The sequence below is a fragment of the Dasypus novemcinctus genome, chromosome 12, assembly GCF_030445035.2.
Source record: "Dasypus novemcinctus isolate mDasNov1 chromosome 12, mDasNov1.1.hap2, whole genome shotgun sequence".
NCBI classification, from domain to species: domain Eukaryota; kingdom Metazoa; phylum Chordata; class Mammalia; order Cingulata; family Dasypodidae; genus Dasypus; species Dasypus novemcinctus.
The window spans coordinates 92,164,050-92,189,550 of NC_080684.1; the positions used below are offsets into that span (position 1 = coordinate 92,164,050).

General features: G+C 47.3%; 1 protein-coding gene across 2 annotated transcripts in view; it reads left to right on the forward strand.

The window, feature by feature from the left end:
• The window catches only part of ABTB3 (ankyrin repeat and BTB domain containing 3), a 346,016-nt gene that overhangs the window by 277,322 nt on the left and 43,193 nt on the right, over positions 1-25,501 (forward strand). For both annotated transcript variants that reach the window (XM_058308674.2, XM_058308675.2), the window contains exons 5-6: positions 21,274-21,439; positions 23,519-23,608. In XM_058308674.2, coding sequence (XP_058164657.1) covers positions 21,274-21,439; positions 23,519-23,608 — 256 coding nt within the window. The remainder of the gene's footprint in view (positions 1-21,273; positions 21,440-23,518; positions 23,609-25,501) is intronic.

Below are 25,501 nucleotides of genomic sequence, written 5' to 3' on the forward strand. Positions count from 1 at the left end.
GCTTCAGATCCAGGCTGGTAGTTGAGCATATGTAGTTTGCCATATGGGACTTGGCTTCCTGGGGACTTTTTTTTTCCCCACTCTAGAGACTGTTAAATTTCTCCCCAAGGCTTATTTACTCTTATGTCAGCAAATCTCCCAAATTCTAGTTTATTATGTTAGTTACATGGGAATATTATCTTCTTCTAGCAATGAGGCAACCAGAACTTACTACAATCCCTCAAGCACAAAGCCATGAAAAAGTTGCTTTGGGTAACTGTGAAGGAGCAGAGCCCATCCTTCTGGAAATGTGTCGTCATCACAACATCCAGTGTCTATGTACTGTTTTTCCAAAGAGGACTGAACTTTCAACAGATTCTTAAATCACCCTCTAAAAAGGTTGAGAACCACCACCCAAAATCATTTCTAGCTCTGAGAAGTATTTCATTCTATTGTCAAATGTTAGACATGCAAATGGTAGTGACCCTTTTATCTGGAGGGAAACTGAGGCATGCGGAGGATGAAGGAAATGAGTGGAGCTTCAGTGCACATCCTCTCCTATATCTTGACAATGTGATGGAGGAATAATCCTAAGACACTGCATGAGCCAGAAGCGCCATTCCGTCCACTCCCAACCATGTGAGGGGGCTTTATTCCCTCTTCCCTCCTTAGGGAACTAGAGCTCCCAGAGGTTAAGAAATCTGCCCATGGTCACAGTTAGAATAGGACCCATCTGGGATTTGAACCAGGTCTGCCTGACTCCAAAGCCCATGTTCTTGCTTCTAGTAAAAGGAGCTCCAATCAAAGAGTCAAAATTGGAAAATGTGAAAGTAACTTTTGAAGCAAGCCCATGGGTTCATCTCAAAAGGCTCTGCCTCCAGCCCTAGTTCCTCTTAGGATTTGATGCTTTGCCACTCATATCAGTCTAGCATTGTCAGCATTGTCCAATACCAAAATCTCCCTGTGAAGCCTTAACATAGAAATATTCCAACAAATGGCTAAGAAATATATGAAAAGTTTCTCGACCTCACTGCTAATCCTGGAAATGCAACTCAAGACTGCATGCAAGTATGCATTCCATACCCATAAGATTGGCAAGAGTTCAAGTCTGACAATGTCAGTGAGAACTCTTAAACCCACTGGAGGAGACTGTGAATCCACATTCAAGTAAACTTGAAAACAAACTATGCCCTAAAGGATAAACTGTACCCTAGAGAAACTTTCCCATGTGGAAATGAGACATGTAAAAGGATGTTCATTGACTCAGTGTTTGTAATATCAGAACCAAATAAAATGAAGGAAATAAGCTAAATGTCTAGCTACAGGAGAATGGATAAATGAATGGTAGTATATTCGGTCAATGGACTACCGCGTGGCAAATGAAAATAAATGAACTAGATCTACATGTTACTGCATGGCTAAACCCAGAACATAATATGGTTCAAAAAAAGCAAGTTGTGTAGTATCCTAACATTATAAAAGTTTTCAAAAAGCAAAATAGTCTATAAATTATTTAGAAGTTCCTATAGGTAGTACAAAATATAAAACGTGCATAGGGATGGTAAATGTCAAACTCAAGATCAAGGGTAAACTCGGGACAGTGGAAGAGGTGATGGGACCAGGAGGGCCAGGGGCTTTACATTTGTAAAGTCTTATTTTTTCAGCTGGGTTGGGTGGTGAGCATATAGGTAGTCATTGTGTTACTCTCTGTGTTTTATGCATGCTTAAAATGATCCATGAACAAGAAAATTTATTTACTTAGCCAGTGTTTGCAAGAGCACATTCAAAATCATGAGATATTAATAAGCATTATAAAAAAGTATTAAACTAGATAGATAAATAAATTAGAACACTAGCTTAAATAAAATTAAATAGGGTTTTGTTTTCTTTTTAATTTTTTATTTTGAAATACTTTCAAACTTATAGGACAGTTACAAAAATGATATAAACCCCATACAGAGGGCTCCAAAGTACTCCTATCCCTGCAGATACTCAGATATACCACTTTGTTGTTGTTTTTTTTTCTTTTTTTCCCAGTGTATTTTTTATTGTCTTCTTTTTTAAAGATATATAGATCACCAAAAAAGTTACATAAAAAAGTATAAGAGGTTCCCATATACCCCAACCCCACCCCATCCCCCTCCTCCCACATCAGCAACCTCTTTCATCATCGTGGCATATTCATTGCATGTGGTAAATCCATTTTGGAGCACTGCTGCATCACATGGATTATAGTTTACATTGTAGTTTACACTCTCCCCCAGTCCATTCAGTGGGTTATGGCAGGATATATAATGTCCAGCATCTGTCCCTGCAATATCATTCAGGACAACTCCAAGTCCTGAAAATGCCCCCACAACACACCTCTTCCTTCCTCTCTCTGCCTTCAGCAACTACTGTAACCATCTTTCTCCACATCAATGATAAAATTTCTTCCATTGCTAGTCACAATAGTTCTGTAGTAGAATACCAGTAAGTCCACTCTAATCCATATTTTATTCCTCCATCCTGTGGATCCTGGGATGGTGATTTAACTTAGCAACATTTGCTGTATCATTCTATCTACCTATCACTTTATCAATCCATTTTTTATCTATCCATCTATTTATCTATCCGTTATCTGAACATTTGAGTGTAGGTTGTATACATCATGCTCATTGAACACTGAATACTTTCATGTACATTTCCTAAGAACAAGCATATTTATATTTACTCTTTTTTTTTTTAAGATTTATTTTATTTATTTCACCCCACCCCCTTGTTATTTGCACTTGCCATGTCTATTCATCTCCCTTGTTTCTTTAAGAGGCACCAAGAGCTGAACCTGGAACCTCTGATGTGGGAGGGAGGTGCCTAATCACTTGAGCCACCTCCACTCCCTGCTTTTGTTGTGCCTCTCATGTCTTTCCTCCCCACATCTCTTGTTGCATCAGCTTGCAGAACCTGCCTGTTACATCAGCTCAGTGTCTTCTTTAAAAGGAGGCATTGGGAACCTCTGCTGTCTGCTCTGTTGTATCTCTCATTATGTTTTTTCTTCTTTTGTCTCTTGTGTCAGCTTGCCATACGTGTCCATCATGCCAGCTCACTATCTTCTTTAGGAGGCACCACTGGATCTGAACCAGTGACCTCCCATGTGGTAGGAGGGAGCCCAGTCACCTGAGCCACATCCACTTCCCAGGATATTCACTTTGTGTCCACCTTAAGTACAGTTATCAAGCTCGAGAAATGTAACATTGATATAAAGCTTACAGTTGATATTCCAAGTTTTTATACATCCTTTCGAGCTTTCTCTCCTCCCTTGTTAGAGCTAATGCAGGGTCATGAATTGCCTTTAATTGTTATTGTCTCCTTAGTTGCTCTTTCTTTTTTAATTGTGGGAACAGATATACAAAATAAACATTCACATCTCAACCAACTCCCAAGCATACCATTCAGTGAGCATAACTACATACACAAAGTTGTAGAAGGTGTTCCACTACTAAATTTTTCCATCTCCCCAAACAAACACTATAACCATTTTGCATTAACTCTCTATTCCCCCTGCCTCCTATCCCTGACCACCTGTATTCAACTTTATGTCTCTATAAGCTTGTATATTCTCTGATTGTAATTATCATAGAGCTTAAATTCAACATTCTAAATCTACAGCATTCTCATTTTCTTTGATACCAACTATGTTCCTATACCCTTCTGTCCCCCCACCTTTATGTAGCTATTGTCACAGATTACATGTTTATACATTATGTGTCCCAAACCACTAATTTATCATTATATTTTATGTGTTTGCCTTTTAGATCTTACAAGAAGTAAAAAGTAAAGTCACAAAGCAAAAATACAATTGTACTGGCATTTATATTTACCCACGTTGTTACCTTCACCAGAGATATTTATTTGCTTCTGTTGTCTATTGTCCTTTCCTTACAGCTTGCAGAACTCTCTTCAGCTCTTCTTGTAGGGTTGGTCTAATGCTGATAAACTCCCTCAGCTTTTATTTACCTGGGAATGTCTAATCTCTTCCTCATTTTTGAAAGACAGTTTTGCTGGATATAGTTTTTTACCTTCAACACTTTAAATATGTCATCCCACTGCCTTCTTGCCTTCGTGGTTCCAATGAGAAGTCAGACTTAATCTTGCTTAGGCTTCCTTGCATATGACACATTTATCTCTTATGTTTTTGAAACTTCTCTTTTATCTTTGGCATTTGTCAATCTGATTATAATATGCTATAGTGTGGGTCTATTTGGGTTTATCCTGGTTAGGGTTCATTGAGCATCTTAGATGTGTATATTCATGTTTTTCATTAAATTTGAAAGTTTTCAGCTATTATTTCTTTGAATATTCTCTCTTCCCCTTTCTCTCTTCCTTCTCCTTCTGAGACTCCCACAGTGCACATATTGGTACCTTTGATGGTGTCCTACAGGTTCCTCAGGCTCTGTTTGCTTTTCCCATTATTGCCTCTTTTTGCTCTTCAGATTGGGTGATTTCACTTGTCTTATATTCAAGTTCACTGATTCTTTCTTCTGCCAGCTCCAATCTGCTATTGAACACCTCTAGGGAACTTTCAGTTTCTGTTACTGTCTTTTTCAGCTCTTCTTCATTCCTTTTCATAATTTCTTTCTCTATGCTGATATTCTCTTTGTGTTCATATGTCATTTTCCTGATTTCCTTGAGTTCTTTGTCCATGTTTTCCTTTAGCTCTTTGGGCATATTTAGAATCATTTTTTTGTCTTTGTCTGGTATGTCTCAGGTCTGGTCCTCCTCACTGATGGTCTCGTTTTATTTATTTATTTTTGCTCAGTAACATAGGTTTTATTATTATTAGGGAAGTTGTAGGTTTACAGAAAAATCATGCATAAAGTACAGATTTCCCATGTACCCGCCCCCCTTTATTATTAACACCTTACATTGGTGTAATTGATGGTATTTCTAATGCTTTCATTTTCTCCTTTGCCTGGGTCATAACTTCCTCTTTCTATTATGTTTTGTAATCTTTGTTGAAACCTGGACACTGGAAGTTACACTCGAGGGCATCTGTCTCTTAAACGTGTATCCAGCTAGTGTCATGACAGCTTTCCTTGAATGCCAGGAGCTGACAAAAAAAAAAGAAGAAGAAGAAAAAAAGAAAACCCCTTTCCCAGTCTTTGCAGAGTGACTATGGGATGCTGTCCTTCAGAGCTTATTCATACAATGGGTTGTATGACAACAGCTCAAGGCCAAAGAGTAGAGGCTGCCCTGATCCTTTGTGCACTTGCACCTTATCTTGCATCTTGACTTGGACAAGTGCCTGGGCCCTGGGAATTCCGCTGTTTACACAGTTGTAAATGTTCCCTCTTCCCTAGGAAATTGTTTTCTAACAGTCTCTCAGGTATTGCACTCTATATCCTACAGGCAGCAGTCCCTTGCCTCAGGCTTTCTCACAGCTCAGTGGGAGAGCTCCATAGACTGCCTTCTACACCCAGGACAAGTTCTAGGACCAGAGTCCCTCATGCCACCACAGACAAACGGGGCCAGACATACATTCTCACAGTATATGCACAAAGGTTGCTCTGCTTCTTCTAAACTGAGACTAGAGCTCTGCACTGGGAATGCAGCTCCTTGCCAAGTTATTGAGGGTGGGAGAAGGGCCAGCCATGACCCCACAAGATCCTACGACTTTTAAGTAGCTTTTATTTTGATTCAACACTCAACCTGTTATGGCAGTCCTTTCGTTGTTTTAATAAGAAAGATGTTTCTGCTAGTTCTTGCTGATTATTCAAAGCTTCCTTGGGAATCAGAGCCCTGAAGCATCTCACTCTGTCATCTTGAGCAGAAAAGGGCTCTTGTTTTCTTTTTAATTTCCCAGCATTTTTAACAAGCTTACATTTCTTGTAGAACTCAAAGAAGAGGTTATCGTATTTTAAATCTCTTTTCATAGACCAACGGTCAGCAAAGTACAGCTGCCTGCCACCTCTTTTTATAAGTAAGAATTTGTATTGGAACACAGTCATGCCCGTTTGGTTAGTATTATCTCTGCCTGCCTTCATGCTATGGCAGAGTTTAGTTGTTGCAACAGAGGATATATAACCTGAAGCGTGTCAAATATTTACTCTCTGGCTATTTACAGAAAAAAGTTTTCTGACATCTATCATAGAGCAACATGTGGGACTGGTGTTATTAAGAATGCATTTTGGAATTGATTTATTGGTGAAAACTGTTCTAATGAAAAACATCAGTTCTTCTAGAATTCCTTGGGAGGGGTGGTGGTTTGTGTGCTTTCATCTTTGAATCTCCAACTATGCTAGTATAATTAGTAATATACTTAGCTCTTTCTGTGTGCTTTGTGGAACTGATTTAAATTTTAAAACTATCTGTGGAATGTATTAATTAGGACATAGGTTCATTAGCTGCAACAGATATGTAAATTCTTTGGCTTAGTCAAGATAGAAGTTTAAAATTCTCCCTCATATAACAGTGTAGGCACAAGCATCCCTGGCCTGTGAGGGCAACTCCATGACGTCAGGGACCCAGGCTCCTTCCTTCTTGTTGCTCTCTCATTGCTTAGCTGATACTTCTGAATGGTCTAAGATGGCTGATCCCACCCACCAGGCCTGCATCTAGCAAGTGGGAAGGGGCAAAGGGAAGAGCACTTCCCTTTGGCCAGCACTTCCTATTGGCCGGCCCCTAGTCATGTGACCATATCTAGCTATAAGGGAATCTGGGAGATGTAGTCTTTATCTGGGCAGCCATGTGCCCAGCTAAAACTTCAGGTCTTCCACCAATTCAAGAAGAAAGAGGACTCTGGAGGACAACCAGTCTGTGCTAAAAGTGATAGATTAGGGTTTGCCAAAATGAGGTCTGTCTCCTTTCTCTAGGGGTATGCCTAATTTTTGATGTTTAAAAAGTAAGCCATGAGGCACAAGGCTAAAGCAAGAAATCATTATTTTCCATTCAAAATAACATGACAGCACATAACAATATGAACACTAGATTCATTCTCCTTGGTGTTTGCAGCTCTTGCTTTTGAGAGAAATCCTTTTTCACGTATTTGAACAGATGCAGAATTTCTACACTCAGGAAGACAAAGACAGTGAATTTCACCCCTAACTGGCACTTAGGTCTAAGGAGAAGTGTTCCAGTCCCCGTGGAATCTCTCGCAAGGCAGGAAAGATCAGGAAGGAGAAGGACGTGCACGCGAGTTACCTCATCCAAAGCAGGGGTATTGAGCTGGTCGTTTTCTGTACTTTCATAGCAGCATTAAACAGTAAGTGCACACAATTTTTGGACAGAGATTTCTCCTATGAATTTTGCAAGCATTACATGTTCCACTGGCTGCAATAACATCCGATTTTTCTCTGTCTTAGAAATGTGCACAGAGATCTTGGTGTGACTTACTTCAGCACAAGACAGTCTTGGATTTGTTCATCCTTTTACTCCCTAAAAGAAAAGGGAAAAAACAAAAAAAACAGTTTGGGAGCAGGAAGTCTAAGAAGGGACATTTGACAAAAGCTTTCTTGGGAAAGTGGGGGTGGGGGGGAGGCTAGGAGCCCGGGTCCAAGTCAGGCCTGTGGTCCACTGATTTGCCATTTCACGATTCATTTCTCAAGGCACCATTTTATTGTGACACAAAGTTCTGTAATGGGAACTGTTTGATATATAAGAGATGCACAAAAAAATTCATTATGTGCACCAGGGTTCCTCGAGCTTGGCACTATTGACATTTGGGGGAGGTGGCTTTCCCACGCATTGTAGGAGGTTTAGCAGCGTCCCTCGCATCTGCGCACTAGACACCGATAGCTCCTCCCTCGTTGAGACAAAAATGTCTCCAGATGATGCCTCAGGTCCTCTGGGGAGCAGAGTCACCCCCATCAAGAACCGTTGCCCTACAGAAGCTTCAAGGTGTCTCCATGCAGACACTTGCGAAATGACTTTAGAAAGAAGATGGGAATTCTGTCCCTAGATATACCTGTGACCTCATGCACATTAGTTAACCTTCTCAGGCTTCCAGTTTCCTGCTCTTACCGAGGTCAGGAGCTGGCTGGGTGAGCTCTCTCAGCACTGACATTCTGGGATTCTGCAAGCCAGAAGCTGTTACATGGGACTTGTCTCTCGAACATGATTTGAAGGGAAGCAAGACACGGGCAGAGTATTTGAGTGAGGCGCACAGCATGCCTGCAGATAAGAAAACGGTAAGGAAACAGGCGCCTAAGGTAGGAAGCAGATCTTGGCCGAATGGGGAGAAAGAAGAAAGGGGTAAGAGGTGGGGGTTCTCTGGAGGAGCAGCTGGAAGAGGGCCTTGGAGTTGACGCTCATGGTTTGGGATTTATATTTCTCCCTGGACTCTGTGGCACCCAGCCCAGGACCCGGCATCTAGTGGTTACTCAGGCAGAGTTTATTAGACTTAAGTGAATGTGGAAGGCCTCGGAGCACAGAGAGGCTGTGCAGTGGGGAGGCAGGAGCAGGACTCCACCACGAGCCTGCCCTGAGTTCAAATCTCAGTTCTACCTCTAACTGGCTGTGTGGCTGTGGGGAAGCTTCTTAACCTCTGTGCTGCTGTTCCCTCTTCTGAAAAATGGGAATAAATTTCATAAAGCTAAAGTAAGGATAAATAAGTAATTTATGTAAGTATATGTATTTATAGGTATGTTAGATATTAAATATAAAATACATAATTTCACTTACGTATATGTATATATAGTATTTATATAACATAATTATATAATTAGCATTGCTTCTGGCACACAATAAATGCCATATTGGTGTGTGCTATTATTAATATTGAGAACCAATAAAATATTTTGAGTATGGAAACCGTGGGCCTAGCAGGCTGCTTAACATAGAACAAACAGGTGATCAGAATGCAGTAATGAAAATTTCTTAAAATATTATTTTCTTAGTATCCATCTATGATACTAGGATTTATCACATTTTGCCCTTCCCTAGTCCAGGGTCCAAACTCAAATGCCACCCAGAACTAGCAGGACACGTAAATGAGTGAACCCAGCTGATGGAGGACAACAGGGAAAACTGGGCATGTGTACAGCCCTCATAAAAATGTACAAATTCAGACAGGTTTAAGCACTGTCAGCCAGCAGCCCATGTCTTAGGACGGAATTGGGCCCCAAGGCCTTGAGTTTGCCTCTCTGCGACAAAGCCGAGGCTTCCCTCCCTCCTCCCTCCACTCCCCTGCCCTCTCTGTCGGTGCCCCGTCAACCTTCCACCTTCCTGAAGTTCTCTTCCAGTGGGACCTCCTGTGCCTCGTGGCAAGAAGAGAATGTGGCTCTCGCCATGGCTTTGAGAATCACCCAGGATGCTTTCACATAAAAGCATAAACTGGCAAGTTCTTGGTCTCTTGCCCCCAGGCTGATCTCATCCAGGTGCCCAGCAAACTGTAGCTGGGCATAGCCAGATAGACCCGTGGCCCCGAGGAGTCCCCCAGAGTCCTTTCAGGCAGGCAGCCTGGCAGGGGTGATCACAGGCACACTCAGGTTAAAAAAAATTTAAATCCCCCTCTTAGCCTTCAATGCATCCCCAGACCCTTGTAAATCCAACCCAGGATTCTATTTTCCTGGCCCCTCTCAGTCTGCCGTGGCTCTTATCTAGAGCCCACAGAAATGGGAAATTGGAGAAAGCCATCAGACCTGACCCTTTAAATTCCAGGAAAGGCAAGTTTCCATTCTGGCCCATTAGAAATATAGCCAGGAGGGGCAGTTATTTCCTAGTTCCTGTGTTAGTTATAGATGGCAGGCTGCTGTGACAATGACCCCAGAGTAGGGTGGAGACATTTATTTCTTTTTTGCATTAACACATCAGCTAATTCAGGCTGATGGGGCAACTCCGCTCCACAAGATCATTTGAAGAACCAAGTTCTTTCCATCCTGTTGCTCTGCATTTCCTTTAGAGCAGGGCTTGGCTCTGTGTCTCATGAGTTGGCCTTCTGGTTTTTTAAATAAAGTTTTGTTGGAACACAGCCACACCTATGTGTTTACATATTGATACCTATGTATCTATGTTCAAGCTCCAACAGTAGAAACCATCTGGTCTACAAGCCTAAAATATTAACTCTCTGCGTCTCAAAGAAAATGTGTGCCAACCCCTGCTCTAGAGCACGGGGCTCACCTGCGTCGTCAGAGCTGCAGCCTTGGCAAGTCTGCTGATGAGCTGGGGAAAGAGAAAGGGGAAGCCTGGGTCGAGGAGCTTCCTGTCGAGCACTGACATAGAAAGCGGCGTGCTGGGGGATGTTGAACAACCGACTGTGCGTGGCGGCCAGCGGGAGCCGTGGTTTGCGGTGTTTGCCGACTTCCGTGGTCTAAATACTCCCACCGTGGCTGATTTCAAGCTCCCACGGTGTGGAGTCATGGAACACAGAGCGGGGACGCGATGCTCACTGTTGGCTCTCACAAGTCCGCAGGAGCCAGCCCCAGCCCACCCCTGGGCACTTCAGTTACCTCCATCACTTCTGCTCCCGTTTTGTTGGTGAGAACTAAGGCGATGGCTGTTCTAGCCAGAAAACAATCTGGGGAAGGTGCTCATCAGCTGGGCGGCCGTGTGTCCAGCCCAAACTCAAGTGTTCCTGTAAGAAGTGGAGAAGGGATGGGGATGGGGACTGTCAGCCATCACTGCCGCACACGTCTTTCCCAGGTGATCCTCTTGGCCATGGAATTAATGTTTACTTGAAATAAGAACAGAAACAGGAAGTCTAGAACCTCAAGATGGAGTAAGGGTGAGAAGCTATTGCATAGTAAAAAATGCAAAAGGCAGTGAGCACCGGAAAAATGGGATAAACTCAGAGAATGCCCAGGCTCGAACACACCCGAGAGCTCAGCTAGCCCAGCACTCCCATTTGACAGCTAAGGAAATGAGATTTCTCCAAGGTCATGCACTAATGGGTGGTCCAGCCACGACTTAAAACCACATTCCACTGAGCCCTTACCCTGGGCCTGTTCCCACCTCGCCAGCGCTTTCAGAACTGTTCTGTGGGGCCCTTCGCGTGCCTCTCTCCTGGCTAAGTCTGGACAGATCCTCAGAATCCATCTCAACACCACTCTCCCGTCAACCATCCTAATGAATCAGAGGTGAGCACAAGCTGAAGCCTGTTTGCCCTCCCTGGTTCAGGTGGTATGTCTCAGGTACCTGCAGAGGGAATAAGGGTGCTGGCCGCCTGTAATTTCTCCTGCATTTCAGATGGCGGACAGAGGTCTTCCAGAAATTCCTAATCTGTGTCAGCAACACACATCCCTCATTCTCTAGGTGCATGTCCATATTCTAACAGTGCCCTCGCCTATGCACCATCTCATTTAATCCAAACACAAGCCTTAAGATAGATGTACTATCGTCCTCTTTCATAGACGAGGAGGTGGAAGGCTAGAGAGAGATGGGGGCACCTGCCCAAGGCAAAGTTATCCAGTGAGGAAGCAGGCCGTGATATGTACTTCAACATCAACAGGTTTTCCTGCTGCCCTCCCGAGTAGCCGGAGAGATGAAATCGGCATCATTGTCTCCTCCTGGATGGCGTAAATCTCACCATTATGCCCACAGAGAACTATGAAAGGCTGGCGGTTTGGTCCTCAATTACTGTCTAGAGTTAGTGTTGTGCTCTCATTTTTCTCCCCTAGGCACCTTCATTTCCACTGATAACCAAACAGCTTGTTTAACATCCATCTCCAAGACAGCATCGTGACGGCAGGGCCAGACTCATTTGCTGCTGCACCCCAGCACCCAACCCAGGGCCCGGCCCACAGCTGGCCCTCGATAAATAAGCACGTATGAATGAACGGGTCGTCCACTTCCGCCAGACACCCAGCTTCTCCAGGGCAGAAATCCTGTCTACTGGGCTCTGGCTCCCGGGGTGTGGCACATAGGGGGTTTCAGTAATGTGGAAGTCTGTGGAATTGCACCAGGACAGAGTGGAGCTCACACACCAGCACACGCCTTACCTAAGCCAGGACCTTGGAGCAAGACAGGGCTGGGCTGAAATGGAGCTTCAAGGAGCAGAACAACTTTGGGGCAAGTTACTTCTCCGAACCTCTGTTTCTTTGCATCTAAAATGGGGATATGAAAACCTGTCTTTTGGGGTTCCTGGGAGGGTTTAAGTGAGACGCAAGCATCGGTGCAGCAGTCACGTGGCCTGGTTGAATGCCAGCTCCACCACCTATGAGCTTTGTGACCCTGGGCAAGTTGCATAACCTCTCTGTGCATCAGTTTCTAATCTGCAAAATGAGGATCACAGGGCCTAGTCTGTGGGGTTATTTTAAGGACTAAGTGACCTATTAGGTGTGAAATGCTTAGCACAGGGAGCATTACTTGTTCATGTTAGGGTACATCATCATCATTATGTTAACTACACTGTCTTGGAGAAACTGTAGATCTGATTATCATTGTCGTCTTTGCTCTGTTCCAAGATGATGGACGTAACCGCCGGCCTTGAGGACCTGTGCTGTGAGCCAGGCCGTGGGCCGTGAGGGCCCAGCAGCAGGGTGGGGCTGCACCCTCTTGTCTTCATTCCCATGATTGTCAGACCCTGCGCCCCTTGGTCCAGCATGGGGAGCTGGAGCCTCTTCCGTGTGAGCAGGACAGAGCCTGCTTGCCCCTTGCACGGCCCTCCCAGCTGGTCCCTGGCTGCCGCCTCCCAGAGAGAGCCCTTGGAAGTTGCTGTGTCCAGTCTCCTGGTGAGACCCAAATGAACAAGAGCAGAAACCCGTGGAAAAGGAAAGGACCGTCCATGGAATGACGGGACAGCTGTTCCGAGGCCCAGCACACAGGAGGCCGCAGGGAGGGCCAGGCTCGGAGTGGACTGGTCTCCAGAGCAGCTGGGAAGGGAATTGGGGGATTGGGGGCTGGGGGGGGGGGGGCAGTGGGCCTTCCAGATGTCTGATTAATTCCTGGAGAGAGGACCTATTATTACAAATAATGGTGATGATTATGCACTCCATATACTGGGCAATTATCAACATCGTACACTGTGCTGAGTGGTTCTAAAGAATTATCTCCTTTAATTCTCACCGCAAATTTAGGCAGGGAGTACTATTACTGTCACCACCCTTACAGATGGGGAAACTGAGGCTTAGAGGCTAAGTTACTTGCCCAAGTATCCGTAGCAAAAGATGCAGAACTGGGACGGACCCTGTTCTCAGCCTCTGCTGCCTCCATGAAAGCACAGGCTTTGGTCTCAGACACTCAGACCCCCCTCAGCTCCCTTGCCCGTAGAGCGGGAATCATCGGCATCATCGGCATCATCGGCATCACCATCCCCGGCTCCTGCAGAGGATTGCGGTGAGGAGAGAGACCAGCCGAGGCAGAGAAACGCCTGTTAGCACGGTGCCTGCGGCATCAGAAGCCTGCGGTACGGGGTGGCCGCTTATTTACTCACGAAGAAGGTTGTGGTTGGGGGGCTGCTTCGGCCCTTTGGGGTACAGATTCCAGAGTCCCCCCCAGGTGTGAGGGATCCCTGAGGAGGCCCAGGCTTCCAGACCACAGCAGCCAGCACCCCACTAACAACCGGGCCGTGCCGTGGGCAGCCAGAGGGCCTGGGCAGGGGCTGGAAGTGCCGGCCCAAGGCCGGTGCGAGCAGCGTAGGTCCTGGACCTGGCCGCGGGGGTCTGGGATGGAGTAGTGAGCCAAGTCCTGGGCAAAAAAGAGGGGTGCTCAGAAGCAGAGACACACTCCCAGTTTAACAGCCCAGGATGCACAGGTGCGGGGAGGAGGCCATTAACAGTGACACTTCAGGGCCCTCTGCTGAGTGCTTCAACATATATCATCTCATTTAGTCCCCACAACAGCCCTAACAGGCAGGTCTGGTGTTAGTGCCATCTTCCAGATGGGGAAACTGAGGCTCAGAGAGATGATTTGCTCTATGTCACAAAGTAAGTGGCAGAGTCTGGATTTGAACCCAGGAAGCCTGATCCTGGGCCCACTATTAACCATTTGTTCTGCTGCCTCCCAGTATGGCAGAAAGAAATAGCAGCAGCAGCAGCTAACATTTATTGATCATTTCCTATGGGCCAAGAACTTCTGAAAGCACTTTACTCACTTTCACCCGAAGCATTGTACTTACCAGTGGCAGGGTAGCAGGGTGGTTAGTGAGGCAGACTCTGGAGCCCGACTGCCTGGGTTCAAATGCCGACTGCTACTTCCTCTCTGAGTGACAAGGAGCAAGTTAACTAACCTCTCGGTGCCCCACTTTTCTTATCTGTAAAATGGAAGAATAATGCCTTCCTTGAAGGTTGTGGGAATTAAAGGGGTTTTTTTCTAATTTAATTTTGTTTAAACACTTAGAATATGCCCGGTACACAGTACGTGCTGTGTAAGGACTTGTTGATTAAGTAAAATGCATTAAGTCCTGTTAATGTCCCCACTTTACAGATGAGGAAACTAAATGAAATTATAAGCCACCAATGGAGGAGACCCTTTGAGCGGGGCCAGAGCTAAGTGGTAAATGTGGGCAGTCTGACATCTGAGCCCGCCCTTTACTGGGCAGCTCCCTTCCCTCAGCGCTGTGTTTATTTACCAGAGTTACGCTGGACGCAGGCCCTGGGGGAGCCTGGGTTGGTCCCGAAGCTGAAGGGAGAAAGGAGGGGCCGGGGGCCGCCTGGCAGCCTGCAGCGCCCTAAGAGAACGGGCTGCTTCTCGCTCACTGGACAGCTGCAGACACTGCCGTCACCACCCGCTGGCTCCCGTTGCCCCGTCCGCAGCCTGTCATCCCACAATTCACCTGCAGAGCCGCGCCGGCCCGCGCAGCCTTCCTGGGGCCGGGGTCTCCCCGTCGGGCAAAGGGCTGCCTTGCCCGCCTGCTTTGTTAGACCTGGTGTCTAACTTGAGACTTAGGAAGCACTTTGACGATAGTGTTCTTTAGTCTCTGTGTCTCTATTTGTGTTTTCCAAACATAGTGTTTTCTTTCCAAAGAGTCTGCACCTTGCTCGGAGGTGCCTAATAGTGACTATGAGCTGCTGGCTACGGCTGAGCGAGAGCTGAGAGCCAGGCGCTCGTCTGAACCTGTGGTTGATCTCATTTAGTCCACAGCCGACTTCTGTGCGGAAGGAATTAACGTGAAGCTCATCTTGCAGATGAGAAAACCGAACAACAGAGGATAAGCAAGTTGCCCGAGATCCCACCACTGCCACAAGCTGGGACTGGAACTAGTGTGGCACCAGAGTCTATGCTCATAATTTCCCCGCTAGTTTTTAAAAAAAAATAATGAATGGCCGTGCTACTGCGGGGGTGATCCTTAAACACAGGTGCTGAGTGAAGTAAACCAGACACAGAAGGACAGATGTTGTATAATTCCACTTTTAGGAAATATCTAGAATACGCAAATTCATAGAGACAGAAAGTAGATTCGGGGTTACCAGGGACCAGAGGGAGGGCAGATGGGGTTATCGTTTAGTGGGTACAGAGTTTCTGTTTGGGGTGATGGAAAAGTTTGGGTAATGGGTGGTACAACATTGTGAAGGCAAGCAATGCCACAGACTGTACACTTAAAAATGGTTAAGATGGGAAGTGTTGTGTTACATAGATATTACCACCAGAAAATTTAAAAACAGTAATAATAGCAAGTGAACGAAATGTGTCCAGGGCCTCACCAGTTTGCATTTGTCACTCGGAATACGTCAAGAGACCGGAAGAATGCATCAACTTTGCCCTTGAACGTTACCTCCTTCCCAGGGGAGAAAAGACGGCGCTCACTTGCCGTCCTCAGACCTGCGAGCTTCCTGGAAAACCTCGTTCTGAAGTCACATTAGCAGAAGTGGCATTAGCTCCTGAGCCGATCTCGTGGGGCTGAGGCCGCCTGAGAAGTCAGGGAGAAGCTGACCACCTTGCTAGCGGACCTCTTACCTGCATCGATCAGCTTTGTTAATGGCATCATTGAAAAGCCACTCGAAGGGAAACCGCCAAGTCGACCGCATTCTGGAGAGAACCCCGGCAACTGATCAATAGATTCCCACCCAAAGGAGTCAGGCACTCAGGGCGTGCTTGCTCGTCCAGGCCGCCGGGGAACCTGCCGGCCAGCCGTGACAGGGATCCTTCAGAGACTCTTCAGAAAGAGTACATGGAGCTCCGAGCCGTGTGTTTGCAGGAGTGCTCCAGATGAAGGTGTTTTGCAGAGTGAAATTTTCTAACAAACTTGGCTGAGCAGAGAGCCATGTTTTCACAGACTTCTCTTATAGCTTGACTCAGCTGGTGAAACGCAGTCGCCAGAACCAGTGCTTATTTTGTGTAACCCAGGGCCTCTTAGTAATCAAGTGCTTCTTGGGTCCTCCTGGAGACGCACTGGTCATAGCTGACCTCTCTTTGGACATGATACCCAAGCTGACCCTTAAGGGTGCAAAGGAGCTGGCCCTGCAGAGAGCCGGGGAAAGGGCATTGCAGGGCCAGGGAGCAGCAAGGGCAGGGAGCGGCAAGAGACAAGTCCTCAAGGAAAGACAGTGGCCTCTCAGAGGTGCTTGGAGAGTGAAGGAGGAAGGGAAGGTCGAGGCCCAGGGCCAGGAGAGCCCTCTAGTCCTGGTGAGAGCTGGATTTTACTTTATTTATTTACATTTATTTTTTTTTTATTTCTCTCCCCTTCTCACCCTCCCCCTACCCCCCCCCCCCCGCCCGCCCCCCAGTTTTCTGCTCTGTGTCCATTCACTGTGTGTTCTTTTGTGTCTGCTTGTATTCTTGTCAGTGGCACCGGGAATCTGTGTCTCTTTTTGTTGCTTCATCTTGCTGCATCAGCTCTCCGTGTGTGCGACACCACTCCTGGGCAGGCTGCACTTTTTTTTGCACAGGGCAGCTCTCCTTACAGTGCACACTCCTTGCACAAGGGGCTCCCCTATGCGGGGGACACCGCTGCATGGCACGGCACTCCTTGTGCGCATCAGCACTGCATATGGGCTAGCTCACCACACGGGTCAGGAGGCCAGGGTTTTGAACCCTGGACCTCCCATGTGGTAGGCAGATGCTCTTATCTGTTGAGCCAAATCTGCTTCCCATGGATTTTACTTTAAATACAAAGGAAGGCCCTGAGAGGTTTTAAGGAGAGGTATAGTGTGCTCTGGTGTATGTTCTGAGCTCACTTACCTTGTGTAAGAGACTGCTGTGGATGGGGAGCAGAGTGAAAGAGAAAGGCCAGTTAGGAGGCTTCTGCTCTCACCCAGGCAAGAGATGCTGGCATGGGGCCAGAGTAGGGGCAGTGGGGGTGGAAAGAAGTGGGTGGATTGGGGGTTTGGGTGGCAAAACTAGCTGATGGGATGGATGTGGCTTGAGTGAAGGTTCTGGCCTGAGCATCCGCATGGACGGTGGTGCTCTTTGCCGAGACGGGTTGACTGGGGAACAGGTTTGGAGGGTGGGGTAGACATGTTACTAAAAGTTCCAAGTGAGGATGTGAAATTTGAGGATCTGAATGCCTCCGAGGGGTGCAGTGCAGTAGGCAGCCGTGCATGTGGGCATGTCAGTGCAGGTGGAGATGTCTCGGTCCCACTGAAATGGGGCAGGCTGGGATGGCAGCTCCCCCGGCTTGAATCCTGGCTCTGTGACTGGGGCAGATACCCTGCACCTCTGGAATGGGGCTCCTGATAGCACCTGCTTCATGGGTGTGCCATGAGCTTTGCTTAGATTTCAGTAGTAAGGCTTCAGGAAATGCTAGCTTCCTCTAACAGCTATTACCACCATCTTAGCGACAGGAATTGTCTTCTCGTTTGTTTCTTAATCAAGGATCTCTGTTGCTGGCAAACCCTTCTCCTAATGTTCTTGGCATTAGCAGTTTACTAGTCTGTGAGCTCCATGACGACAGGACCTGTGTCTCCTCCTTTCTGTACCCCCTAGTGTGATGGAAGCTCACAGTAGGTGCTTAGTCATACTTACCATTGTGTGGAATTTAGCTTAATTGCAGAAAATAAAACGCTTATTTGAATGAGAGTTAACCAAGCACAGATAGGAAAGAGGAAATGGGTGTTTTTTCAATAATGGTGACAATTCACAGCATCTTTGCTCCCAAGAAGGGGAGATCTCTCACGGGACTGTAAAACAGTCTCTTAGGACAAAGCTTTCCTTCCAAGGAGATCTGCACCACCCTCCGCCCAGCCACGGCGCCAGACTCTTCAGTCTGGCACATGCTGGAAGCATCTGCAGTTTACGTTCCAGGACCTTGCCTGGTTGCTATGATCTGCTTCTCTCTGGCCTGTTCATTTTGCCTGAAACGTCTTCCTTCACCATTTTCTTAGGGATCGCTTCTCTCTAGGATGGAACCTGCCACATACCCCGGGTCCCGCGTGTCTTTCCCTGGAAATAGATGTGGTCTACAACCCGGAGGAATGGAGAGCCTCTCTCTGTGTTCCTGGGGGCTCCTCCTAGGTGGCTGTGCCCTTTCCCAGATGAAAAACAAGACGCCCGTTAAGTTTGAATTTCAGAGCAATAACGAATACTTCTTTAGAATGTAAAAGAGCGTTTGTTGTTTTTCTGAAATTTGAATTAAACTGGGTGTCCTGAATTTCATTTGCTAAATCTGGCAGCCCTCACTCTAAGGGACCCAAGTCCAAATCCCCGCGAGCTGGGCCGGCAGCTGATGACAGCCCCATCCTGAGCTCCGGAGTCTGCATCTCGGATGCCAATGCGGGGGGCCCTGGGAGGTGGGGAGTCGTCCCCACCACCTGGCCGGCTCTGTCTGCCCTGGAGTCCGCCAGCAGTGTTGGGGCGGCCTTGACTCCCCCACCTGCCATAAATGGGCCTGGAGTCCAGTGCCCTGATGTGCTGTGGGCCCCTCAGTACCTTTCATAGTTGCTCTTCCCACCCTCCTGCAAACACCAAGTCGCCGAGGGGTGTGTGCATGTTCCGAGGCAGCTGCCCCAGCCTCAGGCCCGCCTTCCCCGGAGGCTGTCTGCGCCACGCCAGCGCCCCCTAGTGGCTGGACGCAAACGCCTGGCGTCTGCGACCAAGAGCCCCTGCAGCCCCGACCACTGGATCACCTTCAGCCCGAGGCGCTTCTGCCAGGCAGAGACAAAAGATACCGAGGAGCCCAAGGGCGGGCCAAGCATACACCCCTCACATCCACTTCCTGACGCCGTCTTCGAGGTTCATGCCGCAGCTCCAACTTCACAGATGCCCAAGGGCCTCGGTGCCATACGCATCCCAGAGCCAGAGCCCCTGTCATTACCTCCAGGGATCAAAAGAATTCATAGCTACACCCATCTCAGTAGGAAGCAGCCAGACTGCGTGATGACCAATCACAAAACTTTAATCCATGACTGAAAGTAAATTTGTAATCGGGGGGATTTTGTAACATGACTAGAATAATTTGTTTGTGCAACATATCAAGTTCCTTAGGGCAGACATAAAGTTTCTGTAGAAAAGCACATAGTCCTGCTTAGTCTGATATTAACCAGATCTTTTTGTTCTTCTTTGTAAAGAAAAATGTATGCCGTAAACATGTAATGCTTCACGCATTCTTTTATCATTTCGCCATGAGACTAAGAAGCACCAGGCACAATATGCATATTTTTAACAAAACAATATTATTGATACATATTAATAAAGAATTAATCCATTAAAAAAGAAGAAGAAGAAGGCAGAGCCCTCTTGCAGGCCCCCAGAGGCAGGCGAGTGGAGCCTGGAGCTCTGAACCCCTGGCTCCTTCCCGCAGGTCCCACCCTCTCCGAGCCAGCAGGGGGAACACAAAGGGGCCTGGGCCAGGCTGGCTTCAGCGGATGCTCCTGCGTGATTCCCCAGCCCCGGGCAAGGGCCATACTTGAGAACGGGTGGCCAGGAGCCCACCCACCCACCCACGGAGAAGACAGCGCATCGGCGCCCTGGGCTCCTTCCCCCCAGCATGGCCTCAGCCAGCCCTCCTGGCCGCCCTGCTGCCTCCGGCAGCGGCTTCTCCCGTCCATTCAGCAGGCTCATTTGGCACCTACTGTATGCCAGGCACTGACACCCCTCCCAGCCTCCTCCAGCTCATCCTCCACTCTCTCCTAGAACGGCCCTCCAACCTTCTCATTCCCCCGCTTAGAAACCCCCAGCAGCTTTTGAGATGAACTGTCATCCGGCCCCTGCCTGCTGTGCCTCTCTCAGCTTCTGGCGCTCTTTGCCTACAAGTGTAGGCCCCGGAAACACCAAAACGCCCAGCATTCTGCGCTCATCACCTACCATTTCTCCTCGCCACACTTTCGCTCATACTGGCCCTGCCCAAACTTCTGCCCTCTCGTTTCCCATCTCCTACACCTAATTTAAGACCTAACTCAGGAGTTGCCACCTCCAGGAAGCCTTTTTTGGTGCTGCTTCCTTAGACTCCCACAATACCTTTGTTCATAATAACACAAGTCCCAATCCCACACACACTACCCTGCCAATACCAGTTATAATAGCCTGGGGCTGCATCTCCTCCCCTTCCAGGCAGGGACAGTGACACGGTTACCTTTGTGTCTTCAGCACCTCGCCAGAGATTGGCACAAATGGGCACCAATACAAGCTTGGTGGTTTGATTTAATAATTAATTGCTTGGTGGATTTATCGTGAGAGGGAAGTTACATCCTTTGCAAGCAGAGTTTCATCACCTTCTTGAACCTTTGCTTCCCCTTCCCACCCTGCCTCACTCCTTCTCGCTGCACCCTGGCTGGTCATAGTCTCCGCAGCTCATCTTTCATGCTCTCCTTTTATTTCACCACTTCCCTGCCCTGCTGATTTGAACATAGAGAATCCACCCATTCTGTGCTCATCCAACTGACGTTTCTCATGCCTCCACGTGCTGTGCATGGTCTGGCTGGGGACTTCCAAGGGCCCTGGCATGCAGACAGCCTCCCTGCCCTCGAAAGTCCCCAGCCTAGAGGGGAGTCGGACGTGGAAACAGGCAAACCGTAGGTGCTGTGACTGGGGGCAGGGTGACCCAGCAGTCCCCAACGCCACCTCTCCACATGGACTGCCTTTGCTCGAGTCCCAGCCGCCCGGCTTGCTGGTGGTGTGGCCCTGGGCCAGTCACTTGTCTGCGTTTCCCACGTGGTTAAAAGAGGGTGATGGCAGTACTTGGTCTTGGGGCCGCATTGGTATCAAAGCAGTTCGTGTCAAGTGTTTATCAGTGTCCTAGCAGATCGTAAACATTCAGTAAATATTAGCCATGGTTATACTCAGCACAACTGGGGGAGCGCAGAGGAGAGCCGAGGCAGACTAGAGCCGTGGTAAAGGAAAAAGGAGCAAGAGCCACCGGGAGGCCATCGAACAAGAACTGCAGCCTCGGCAGTGTCCCGGAAAAGCACATGCAGAGTCCCCTCGGGCTTCTGAGTTAGCTCCCGGGGCCCTCGGGGACCAGCCCCGGGGGAAGGTGCTGGACCACATGACCATCTCTCCCTCCCTCAGGGCCGACGACTGCTTCTGCGCGTCTCGGAAGCTGGACGCAGTGGCCATCGAAGCCAAGTTTAAGCAGGACCTGGGCTTCCGGATGCTGAACTGTGGGCGGACGGACCTGGTGAAGCAGGCGGTGTCTCTGCTGGGGCCCGACGGGATCAACACCATGAGCGAACAGGTACAGGGTCTGCGCATCTGGACTGGCCCCAGCGCCCCTAGGGCTGCCCGCAGGGACTGGCGAGGGGCGCCCCCTGCTGGTGGCTCGGGCTGATTTGGGTTGTTGTTTCTTTTTAAGTTTTTAAAATAGCTTTTAAAAATACCCTCATCATCTTTATAGAAATAGCACATGATCATTGCAGCTAAAATGGAAAACAGAAAAAAAATTTTTTGCCTAATCCAGAAAGGAAATAATGCCATACCCAGATCATCATCATTTATATTTAGCATCTGTCCTCCAAGTCCTTTTCCAGTGCGGTTAAAATTAGTTTTCTGCCTGTCTGTTACTTCGTCACAGAACAAGTCCAGGCAGATTTTCACCAAACTTTTAGGGTATGTTTAACCCACACTAAAGTCATCCTGGGGGACCCAAGGAGGTAGTCCCTGAAACAGGTATTGTGAGAGTCTTGAGTGTCCTAATCAGGGAGACACCCCATGTGGGTGAAGATATCCTGGACAGAGAAAATAAACAGCATTTTAAAACGTGAGTCCCAGATGGAGAGTCACAAGGGATAGATAGGGCTGCTTCTGTCATGGGCAGCTTGTGCAGTGAGTTTCAGTAAGGGGATAGCAGGGACTCATTCAATTATGGCTAATAATTTTCTTGAGCAACACCAAGGAAACCTAAGGTACACAGACATATACACATCCACATATATATACACACATTTACATTATAAAACCGCAAAGCAGAGATCTTTATCTTGCTTTTTGCCACATTTTATATAAAGGTACTTTCCAATATCATTTAAATATTCTTTTTTTAAACACCAGTTTCAAAGGCAACATAAAATAGTCATATTAGTTACTCATTTAATCATACTTTAATGAATAATACTTTTATTGGTAAGGCTGGGCTAGACATATTTACTCAAGTCTTTGTCCAAATCTCTGATTAATTTTATTAAGAGGACATTCTTAAAGGTAGAAATAGTGTTTCAAATAACCATCAGCCTTTCTTAAGGTTCTGGATCCCAAATGTCTTTCCCAGAAACTGTTGCTTTCTCTATGCCCTCCAACAATAAATGATTTTCCTATTAATTTTCTGCTTATCTTTTGCCTGCTTTTCACAGGATCTTTGTTGTTTTTCTTCCTTACTTAGAAGAACACTATATATTAGACATAATAATCCTTTGTTACAATGTGACAAATATTTCTGAACTTATTTTTTGTAATGTTTTCAATTTTGTCATCAAAGTTATAATGATTTTCTTCTGTGATTTCTACCATTATTTTTACACCTAGAAATTGATCCAGAGATCATGGAGATCTTTCCTACTCATTTTTTCATAGTTTTCATTTTGTGTATATCTCTAATCAAACTAGAAAGTATTTTGGTATATGAGGTGAGATAAGGCTGTAACTCCCAAATAGTCACCTGCATAATACTGTTTATGGAAAAATCTACCCTTTCCTTCTGTTATTTGTGGTACTTTTTTTCTAATATACAGGCATTGTGGTGGGCAAATATGGTATTCCTGAAAGCCGTTCCTCATTCGCTTGCCTTTTACTTGTAAATGATAATGTCAAAGCAGATGTCAGTGATGGAGAACACCACACGCTCAGAGGCATCCAATTTCCCCTGACGCTGGCCAGCAGCTTCTATAGAGCAAAGATGACAGTTACTATATTGTAAAAGAGAAAATGTCAAGGAAACAATGTTTATCAGTTAGACAGCCTACAGCTAATATGGCAGAATCCAGAAAGTTCCTCAGAGCTATCAATTGAAATCAGCCACTTGGTTTAGCCAACACACTTAGGTCCTTCGTACCTTAAGACAACAAGCAAATGGAAACCCTGTGACTTAAAGAGACATGCTGAGATGGCCATGTCCACTCCTTCCTCTCTTCCATTCTAGTTTTCAAAACCTAGAGGACTGTGGCCCCATGAGTCAAGGGCTACACATGTATTTTTTTTAAGCCAAGTTTTGAGCACCAACACTGTCTCCGAAACACAAGTAAGGTTTTCTGTCTGCTATCGCCGAGTGACCCACAGCCGCCTTGTCAACGTTCTCCATTCTCTGATCTTTAACTCTCCACAGGGCATGACCCCCCTGATGTACGCCTGCGTCCGCGGGGACGAGGCCATGGTTCAGATGCTGCTGGATGCTGGAGCTGACCTGAACGTGGAGGTGAGGGTGCAGAGGGCTGCAGGGCCCTGGGCCTGGCAGTTCCACGGGGAAGGCGAGCCAGGAGAAGGGGGGCTTTTTCTCCCAAGAATGAGGGCTGAGGGAGCTCAGTCCAGCAACTAGGTCATTCGTCTGCCCTTTATAGTTGCTGTGTCCACTGTGAGACCAACTGATAGATTTGGTCCATCCTAAGGTCCCAGCCCAGCCATGCTCCAAGGAGCTGCCACACGTGTGTTGATTTGAATACAACCAACGTAGCAGCAGGGAGCACTCGCTTTTCCTGAGCTCAGGATTTCAGAGTTCCTAATTCTTACCGCTGATCCTTCACTTCTGGAATCGGGACAGAAAGAGCCCTCCTGAGCTATCAGCCCATTCTCTTGCCTATGACAAAGCAGAGGAGGCCCTGGCTCGTGTCCCCGAGCTGAGATTTTTACCTCCCACAGATCTTCTGTCCTCCCCCACCAAACGCTTATGGACTCGCCTGGTTGGCTGAGATGGGGCCATGGTTCTTAAAACTGATCTCAAAGCTTTCTAGAGGCAGTGTTGAATAGTGGATGGCGCACACCCGCAGTCTTTAGACCTTGACAGACGTGGATTCACATTCCAAAACCACGAGTCATAGTGACTTGCTTGGGACAAGTGGCTCCACCTTTCTGAGCCTCAGTGTTCCCATCTGCAAAATGGGAAGAATAATGAAACCTCTCTCGTAGAGTTGTTGGAAGGACTATGTAGAGAGAGCCCCTAGCATATGTTTGGGACTTGGTTCGTATTGGTTCTTCCTCCAAAGGCATGTAATAGGTGCAAGCCCACTTTTGACCATGTTCTAGAAACCTCCTGTCCCCAGCTGCAGATATTGACTGCCTCAGCGGCTGAGAAAATTGACATCCTGCAGTCATCATAGCTCAGCAAACCTGTGGGAAACCTTTTTCCTTTCAAATTAGATATCCTTGCCTTCTTAATACTAGTGTGACCTTTTTTTGTTGTAATTAGTGATTTTATATTCATCAGAGGAAAACAGGACAGTCATAGTTTTGGATCCAGAACCATTTTAAAGTTGCAAGTTTCATGTATTTGGGGATTTTTTCCCCATGCTATGAACCCCTAACTGCCACACAGACCCCAGAAGGGCACCTCAGCTTGGTGTCCTGGTGGTGGGTGGTCTCTGGTCCACCTCTCCAGTTCAGCCCAAGCCTCCCAGCTCAGGCCTTCCCCTGCAGGCTCTTAGTGAATGGAACTGCTCTGAGTGAAGCTGGCATCATGCTTATATGGCCCCAGGGGAGTTTGGGGAAAAAACTGTGTGTGGGTGCTAATCCCACGGGGACCCAGCCTTCAGCTTCCCAGCCTCCTCCCTCTCCACCTGGGGTGCTTTGCAACCTCCAGACCCAAAGACCAATAGTAGATTGCCCCCTCTTGATTTGTCCAGGGGAGGTCTGGTGCCCATGTTGCCAGTAGCATAAGGGTCCTTGTCACCCAAGAGGCCGACAGAAGAAAGAAACGAGGGCAGGGTGGGATGAGCTGTGACCAGACCGTGAAGTTCCTCCACCAAATGGGTGGTGGTCTTCCTGGCTCAAAGCTCAAAGCAGACATCCACTCGCCTGGGCTTTGCCACTGACGAGGAGCCCCCTTAAACGTGTGAGATGCAGTGGTCATGGCCTCTCGCGCTGTCTTACATCCTTCTTGAGCAGCAGCAGGAGAGAGATCGGCCGGGGCGCTGGCTCCCGGCAGCCCCCATTACGGCTGCTCCGAGGCACCTTCGAGGTGATCAGTAGTTGTCTAGAGAATTCCTTTCAGATGAGACGCCAAGGCGCCCTGATGATGCACGGAGTGCATTAAGTCACAGGGAGCTCTTCTCACTGCCCCGTGGGTAACACCTCCAAAGCACAGTCTTTTAATGGT